We start from the raw sequence: 8,627 nt of genomic DNA, 5'->3' as shown, positions 1-8,627 counted from the left end.
AAACCATCCTTTGGAAGTGGAAAGGGGATACTGCCATGTCCTGAAGGACATGGACATGGTAAATTTTCAATTTATTGTGATTTAACAATTTATTCGTCATCTTCCAAGCCATAGTAATTTATTGTGCACATGATCCCAGCTCACCCAAGCTAAGTGCTCATTTCAGTTATTCTCTAGAGACACTCCTTAGGTTGCGGTAACTTAATTGTTTGTCCATGTCTATTCAGACCTTATTTTCTCAAAGTGCATGGTCATATTCACCAACTTTATTCCAGAAAGCCAGCTAAATATTGGCTAACACTCTACACATAAACTGAGACACACAAAATTAGAAAAATTAGAGAAGTAGTAGGTCTACAGTTATTTTTATTTCAAACAAACCTTCCAAGTAAGGAACAATGCAAATATACAAAAGTAATAACATCTAAATGTCCTCTTGGTGTAAAGTTGGAAGAAAGGCACTACAGCTGTCAAAAAAAATTTAAAAAACCATAAGAGTCACATGATATTTTTATTTGCCTTAAAACAGGAGTTGTGTGGTTCAGGGAAGGGAAACACTGACCTTTCACTTCTGTTCTCTCCAGCTTCAGTGCTGCCGCAGGCCCTAAGTGAAAATGAGTCTACTGGTCTCATCCAAACCTCGGCGCATGTTAGCCCACATTACAAAACACCAGAGAATTTGGCATGATCAGCAGTTTCTGCTCAAGAGAGGCCCAGGACTGCAATAGCAGAGGTGTTAGAGATCAGAATTTGGGAATGCTGGTTGAGTTACATGGGAAAGCAAAATACTCAGTCTCCTGCTTTCATTGGGACTATATTCACTTGCACAAAATAAACACAGTATGAACAATACAAAAAAATATTTATATCACAGCAAATGATACTTATAAATAAGGCAAACAGCTCATTACCACCATTCACCCAAAGGTCACAGAGTGCTTTTAAAGCAGAAATTTAGCTGCACTGGTGAAGCAATGTAACATCGCTCTTATTTTACAGATGGAAAAACTGAGGCACACAGACACCTTCCTATCCAAGACCGCACAGGAAATCTGTGGCAAGACCAGCATAGGCTCCTGATCACAGGAGTCTGCATGTGTCGGGGTCTGGGGAGGACAACTGAGCTCCCTTGCACTCAGATGCCTGTGGCAAGAGCTGAAGAGCACACCAGCAAAAGGCCAGTGTATCCATTCTCCAAGCCACAAAGCTCAAGTCTGAAAAGAAATATAAATGCAATGAGACTTTTCTGAGGTTTTTCTTTTTCAAATATTAATTGTTTCTTGGCCACAGGAGTCATTTTTACACCAAAAATAGTTATGTATTACATACTGTTATTTACATAAGTTTGCACTGTCTCTAATTTGGAAAGTTTAATAAGACTATAAAGAAAACCTGTAGACCACTGGAGATCAGTCTGACGCTGTCCTCTTAGCACCATGTTCTAGCTGAAATGGGTGAATGTCCTCTTATGTCTCTTTTTCCAGGGTATTGTTTTTTTTCCTGAACTGATATTCACACTACTTCCTCCTTACATACCCTGGACTGTAAACTAAATTAAACATTACTCCCGATCCCAGGCTTTTGGCTATAAACGCAGTTTCTTGGAGTAAAATCAACCACCCAGAAGAAAGCAACCTAGGTGAAGCAACGCTTGGGTACTGTGACAGAGATAGTTTGCATGCGAATGAAGCCAGGAAAATCAGTTGCTCTACAGCTGGAGATGTCCCTGATCCTTTTGCAAGCCTGGCAATACATCACCACATGTGCACAGACTGCCACTCCTACAAACTATTCTCACTCTTCCCAGGTGCTTGATCAAGTGCTTTGGACTGCTTTTGGTGACTCCAGTCCTCTCCTCCACACCTTTCATTTTTGAAGGCTCTCCTCTAATTTGCTGTTTGCTCTCTGAAGAAACACTGTATTGTGAGTCATTAGATCCCATGTGAACTTCTCTGCAGATTCCTCAGTTAAAAAGAATTACTTGAATTCTTGTCACCCAGTTCCCGTGCATTATAATGAGCCCCATTAAATGGGATTACTGGCTGAGGACACTGCCATGCTCACTAAGCACCAACCTGGTGTTGGAAGCAGCACAGAGCTGCAGGACTTCTCAGGGCTTACACATACCTCGACAGTCCTTGGCAAGGGGACCAGCCCCTGCAGGGAAGAAAGATGAGTTTTTGTTAAAAATTGCGCTGGACACCGTATTTCATTGGTGTCCCTCATGTAATCTTTCTCCCTGTGAGGAACAAGCCGGGATGCAAAAGGAAGCCACAGGGGACTTGGTGCAGCACATCTCAGGATAGATGTGCTCTGCAGCACGTCCAGCTGTCAGTACCTCTGGCTTACAGTGTGAAGCACCAGCAGAAAGTATTGTGGAGAGACCTCCAGGAAGAAAGCAAACAAGAGAAGAGTCATGCTGTGATGGCTTCTTTGGGCTGAGACATCTTGCTAGCTTTTAAAGCCAAAACACAGTGGTAGTGTTAATGCTGCTTAGGTTAAATATCTCACCTTCTTCAGACAACCCTGGGGGAGTGAAACTCCATCTGAAATGAGAAAAGTTTCCCAAAGGTGAGTTCATAGATCACAAAATGCGGAGATGGAAAGAATCTATTCAATCATCTATCCCATCTCTCTGCCAGTTCAGAATTACTCCCCATGATGTTTTTAACATAACTGCTTTTCTCATTTAAAAAGAAAAAAAAAAAAAAAAAAAAAAAAAAAAAAAAGGGCGAGAAATACCTAAAAATGGTCTATGAATTTTCTATGAAAAACGGTTTGATTCCTTGACTTAATTCTAGTGTCTCCTTTAGCTTTGTGCAGATGAGTTCAGCATGTGCCAGGATGAAGAGTGAACCAATATTTTCTGGAGGGACTCCTCCACCATCTGCAACATCCAACAACTGGAAAAATCCTCCCAATAACTGGGTTACATCTGTATTTTCTTAACTGTATTCAATTTCTCCTCCCTTTGCATGAGACTGAGGAGTTGTTCTTTCATGATAGTATTCTGTGTGGTTATGGACTAGCTAACCTGGAATGTGCTACCAAGTCCCCCCTATTTCAAATATTACATGCAGAATGACACACACCTTTGCTAAAGTAATGGAAATAAGCCATGAACCTAAAAAGTGGTTTGGACAGTACAGTTATGAAAGAAATCATCCTATTTCACTGTGGGGAAGAGAAGAACAAAGAGTGTTTTTCACCTCTAACTGAGGATTCCATGAGTCTAACATTATTTTTTTTTCCCAGTTTAATTTATGTCCATGTGTTGCAGAGTCTGGATCTCTTTTAAATGTCTGGTTTGACACTGCAGCCTGTTTCACCCCCAGCACAAGTTTCCTATTTCTCTCTCAGAGTCCAGATGTCCTGGGGCCCTTGCAGGGCTCCTTGATGATACATATATTTGGGACAACCCTGTCCATGCAAAAAAAGCTCAGAAAACTGAAGACAACACATGTATTACTCAGAATATCCTGTTAACACAGGCAAATGGTAACCTGTGGAGGCAGCAAGACTTCTCCCTGCTCCCTCTAACATTGATGCTGCAGTGAGAGGGGTGCCAGCAAGACTCTGGGTTTGTATGGAGTCCACTCTGGGGCTCCTCAGCCCATCCTGAAGACACTATGGCCACTTTAAGACTGCTGAGGTGTGAAACACTGATGTCAGTGTAACATCAGAGCCAACAGCGCTGTGTTTTACCAATTTAGAGTAACAAAAATGAAGAACTTCTAGTTCCACTCATCTCTTGCATTTGTCACAGTGAAATGGAAGAATGCGTACAGAGTCGTGCAACAAGCTGTCACATCAGCTTCAAAAGCAATGGCCCACACAAGCAAATTTCCCTACAGTACAGTCTTGTTATTTAAGTTTATTTAATCAAAGGTTACAGAAAGCAAGAGGTAGTTGTTGTTTGTTAGTTCTTTTTCCCAAAGAAAGCAATTCAGCAATTTCCAGAACAGGCCTGAGTGTTGACAGCAGTGTCTACTCACAGATAAAAGGTATAAATTGCTTAATTATGTGTGAAGATTATGGGAGCCATGTCAAGCCTGAATCACCAGCAGTTATTTGAAAAGGTAACACAAAAATGATTAGCAGATTCTTTTGGAAAGAGTCTACTGTAGTTTTCCTTCACGTGCAGGTGGGTGTTGCTGTGTCTCCTGTCAGTACTGTGGCCACCCTCACTGGTGTGCAATGGCAGGGGCCAAACAAAACTCAGGGCTCAGACACTGCAATATTAACAGTCTTCCAAAGGACAATGCACAGGAAAGCAAAAGCTGGAAAACATGATTTCCTGAAAAAAAAAAACCAAAACCCAAGCTAGTAAAGTTGGGTTAAAGACTATTATTGTAGCACTAAGCATCTTTCCCTCATCTGGTTTTATGCAGAAAGCTTTCAGCATTTCCAGAACTGCCATTAAAATGAGGAATGCCCAATGATACTCTATTTTGTGTAGTCTCATGCTGCTGGCAAGTATTGAGCCTATTAGTGTGACTCTGAACACAAAATGTACCTGTTGGACATCATGGCACAGTGTAAGTGGGACAGTCCGACAGGTAAGTCTAGCTTTGCACCAGCTGTAAGGCTCCTCTCCTCTGCTGTAATTTTTGACTCCTCGGGAGAGGTAGGTGCTATACTGGTACATGTTACCACTAGTGAAGGCAGAGTTGCACTTGTGGTATCACCAAAGTAACCGTGTGATTCAAAAGAAGAAGTCTATGCCTTGCCACAGCTGTAGATTTCCAGCGCTTTGGGGAGTGCAGCAAACGTTATATTTGAAAACAGCCTTCCCGTGGCGTTTGAATTCCTGCTCTTTCAATCCCTGCAGATAGCGTGGAAGTGGGTGGAAATTTAATAGCGATAAAAAATAGCAATAGTTAACTTAATTATTTTGACCTTCTGAAAAAGCTGGGGAGGAAAACGCGCAGAGAAGTTTCTTCCTTTTGTTTATTTATTTATTTTCCCTTCTTATCCTCCTTTCCCTGCCTCCTCTTTCCCTTCCCCTCCTCTCCTCCCCCGCCCCATCCCATGCCCCCGCGGCCTAGCCCCGCCTCCCACCACTCGCCCAGCCCTCCGCAGCCCCCACGGCAGCATCACTTTTTCCACTTTTAATTCCTCCCACCTTTTCGTTCCTCCCTCCCTGTGCCCGCTCCGCGCCCAGTTTCTCACCCTCTCCGCAGCCTCTGGCCACCCACGGCGGGGCCGCCGGGCCAGACCCGGCTCCCGCTCCCGTTCCCGTTCCCGCTCCCGTTCCGTTCCCGCTCCCGTTCCCGTTCCGTTCCCGTTCCCGTTCCGTTCCCGCTCCCGTTCGCGTTCCCGCTCCCGTTCCCGCTCCCGTTCCGTTCCCGTTCCCGTTCCCGCTCCCGTTCCGTTCCCGCTCCCGTTCCCGCTCCCGTTCCCGTTCCCGTTCCGCTCCCGCGCAGCCCCGCCGCGCTCGGTGGCGACTCGCCAGCGCCACCCTCTGGGCGGCCGCGGGCAGGGTGGCTCCGCGCAGCCCCCGCGCCCCGCCCGCAGCGCTCTGGGAACTCGGGAGACTCAGGGACGAGTTGGGACGCGGCGCTCCGGGGCCGCTCCGGGGCCGCTCCGGAGCGGAGCCGCGATGGGGAGGACTGGTAGACATCGATGCAGCCCCAGTCCGTCACCCCGGGGGCTGCGCCTGTCTCCGCAGCCCGGCGCCAGAGGCACCCGCGGGGCTCCTGGAGGACGGTGGCCGGGATTCCTCACCAGTTCCTGCGGGTTTTCTTCTGGGGAAACAAAGTTACACCAGGCATTGAAGTAACGCACCACCACGTGCAGAGCTGGGCAGCAACGTGAAAAGTTGGTAAACGCCCGAGTAATCCTGTCTCAAGCCGTCCTGGGTTGTCCGTTCCCATCCGGAGGCTGAGCCCAGGCCTGGCCTCGTCTTGCCCGTGGCAGGGATGACGAGGGGCTGTGGCAGCTGGGGTGCCCTGGGGCTGGGCCCACCGAGGGCAGCTTCCCTCAGTGCCACCTCTGTGTGCCGCAACTCCTCCGCCGCAGAGCGGCCGTGCGGCACCGCGGGCGGCAAACACGGAGCTACGCGCGGCACTGGAGATCACAGGGATGGATGCTAGTTCGGGGAACGCTCTCAGTCCTGTGTACACACTGGGGCAGGAGCTTTCGGACAGAGTCTGGAATGAAAAACTTTCACATTGTGCCTGGGCAAAAGGGAGCGTATTGATGGACTGGCAAAAAATCAAACTCTGACAACTATTTCTTTACTTTGTGTGTTTGATGCCACTGCCATAACAGCGCTCACTGCACACTGACCTTCTGTAATGACCACAAACACAACTAAGAAAGAAACCGGAGCATTCCGTGGTGGCAATTATAAAATCAGTTTTTCTAGGGAAGTTTTAGATGCTTTGCGTGACATTTTCTTAGCATGTGCACGTTTGCACATAACTAAACACAAATGAAGCAACCTCTGAATTGTCTGGAGAGGTTCAAAGTGATGGTCACTCCTAAGCCATGGGATATTCATCTTAAAATTGTTAAAAATACTCAATTTCTAGCTGTGGTGGTCCGACAGATATTGCACATTTAGCCTGGCACTGAGTATTTTAAGTTGGCTGTGAAGGAAATACACTCTAATATTTGACAAACAAGCAGCTGTGCTTCTTTGGAGCTGGTCAGGAATTTGAAAGGCTAAAGCAATCTCGGAGCAGGGATGCATGAATGCAGGTGTGCTGCTCAAAGGTAAACGACAGATAAAATGTGCTACAGGGATGTGGAAAGGTTACCTAAATGGTAGGACTGGTCAGAGCAAAACCATCACCTTCTGGAAAAAAGTGTTCCAGACTTCTTTTCTGATCTAAATCTCAAACTGTTCCAAGCAGCTAAAATAAAATGTAGAGTAGTTAGCATGAGATTTATTTAGAAAAAATACCTAAGGAAAAATCATTAACTTTTTTTCTAATTTATTTTTTCGATTTTCAAATTTCATCTTAGATTTTGAAAACAAAATTCAAGTAGTTCTATACATGCCATGAAAAGAGTGTATGTGTAGATTTTTGTTGCATTGCTACATAAGTTTTTTATTTTGCTGGGCTACTTTGCCCCATTTGTTAACCTGAGCCTCATGTGCAGAATACAATAGGAGAATACTTTTATCAGATAGAATTGTTGATACATTCATGCGCAGGGTTTCCTTGCTGGTTCAGTTTTTATTCACTAGTTCCCTGCTGTAGCAAGCATATCTTGTGTTTGAAACCTTGCATGCTGGTGGGAAACATCCTGATCTTTTAGATGCTACTGTAGGAAGAGCCAGCTGAAACAACAGAGTGTATGTTCAAGCAAGGACTGCTCACATGAGTAAGGATTTGAGTCATCCAAGCCCAAAAGGACTGGTAAGGAGGAGGAAGCTGTTTCATCAAATGCTTGGTAGCAAGAGATGTAAATACATAACCCAAGCAAACAGGCTGATTTTGTGGATCATATGCACAGCAGTTGTGCTAAATTGGGTGGTGTTATTTGGAAAGCACAACAGAAAGATGCATACAGAGAGCTCTGAATCAAAGATGCTTCGGTGCAGGATGTTGGGGTGGGTATATGAAATCACAGAGGTGCAAGCAGTGTTTGTTCTCTTTCTGAACCCAAAGTGGAATATCCTATCATTAAAAACTGAGTCTTTTCAGGTGTGGCAGCACTGTGTGTGGCACTTGAGCTGGTGACAGTCACCACTGAGAGAGGGCAGCTGCTTCTGGGCAGCAGGTTCCTTTGCGCATGTCAAAGGCAGGGAGGCAGAATATAGGTTGTTCTCTCTGCTGCTCTGATTTTCACTGGCTGCATGGCAAACACAACGCACTGCAGAGAGTAGCTCACACCCTGGCTCGAGGGTTGCTCACCCTGGTGGGGGACTGCCAGCCTGCCGAGGCCACGAGGCTGGGAGAGCTGTGAATCCGCACCTCAGGGGCACGTTGGATGCTCGCATCTTCTAGCACACTTCATCTCAATTAAGGCATGATGAAACGGGACCTTGAGCAGCAAACATGCCAAGGAGTAACTTGAGATAAATGTGCAGCTGCACAGATCTCCTGAAAGGGGGTGAGTTGCACAACTTGCAATTAGGGTGAGCTAATTGTATGTGCACAAGCAGTTTCCACAGCTCAGCTGATGGGTGGTAACTTATTAAACCACAGTATTGTGAGCACTTTGAGTCATGAAACCGTACCCAAAGTGTTTGCAGACTCGGGGCCTGAGAACCCATTGCCCTCCCATTCCATTGCACCGTCATCTTGAGGACAAGGAGAGGAATTGAAAACCTGTGCTGTATACTCTGATGCAAGATGAAGTCTCCCAAGGGATTCTTGAATTTCTAGCCAGAATTTCAAAGAATTTAACAATATTTTCTTTTTAAATGACCATGAATCAAAACATTCATTTTAAGTGGGAATGTTTGGGAAAGAAAGAGTTCTGGAAATTTTCAGCGTAAACACTAGTTCTTGTAAAAAAACATGAAGAGTGATATTCAGAAGACCTACATTTCCCCCAGGTCTCTGGGCCTCGTATTTCTTCAGCTAGGAATCTCTGCAAGCCTTGAGCCATCCAGAAGGGAACCTGTCCAGTTTGGTGGAACTGTGGCTGGACTTCCTGGTTTCTAATTA

The 8,627-nt window shown here is 45.6% G+C and overlaps 1 protein-coding gene across 1 annotated transcript; it reads right to left on the bottom strand.

Annotated features, from left to right (window-relative positions):
• Positions 1-349: 349 nt before the first annotated feature.
• On the bottom strand, positions 350-8,257 carry LOC125321158 (cell wall protein IFF6-like). The gene is made up of 4 exons (XM_048293553.1): positions 8,195-8,257; positions 5,173-5,699; positions 2,512-2,546; positions 350-2,385 (listed from the first exon to the last, which is right to left on the bottom strand). The coding sequence occupies exons 1-4, from the start codon at positions 8,255-8,257 to the stop codon at positions 2,210-2,212; spliced, it is 801 nt and encodes a 266-aa protein (XP_048149510.1). The 3' UTR covers positions 350-2,209.
• Positions 8,258-8,627: the final 370 nt, after the last annotated feature.

Source organism: Corvus hawaiiensis, chromosome 2, assembly GCF_020740725.1.
Source record: "Corvus hawaiiensis isolate bCorHaw1 chromosome 2, bCorHaw1.pri.cur, whole genome shotgun sequence".
NCBI lineage: Eukaryota > Metazoa > Chordata > Aves > Passeriformes > Corvidae > Corvus > Corvus hawaiiensis.
Note: the sequence above shows the minus strand (reverse complement) of the source record. Positions and strands in the feature narration are given on the sequence as shown.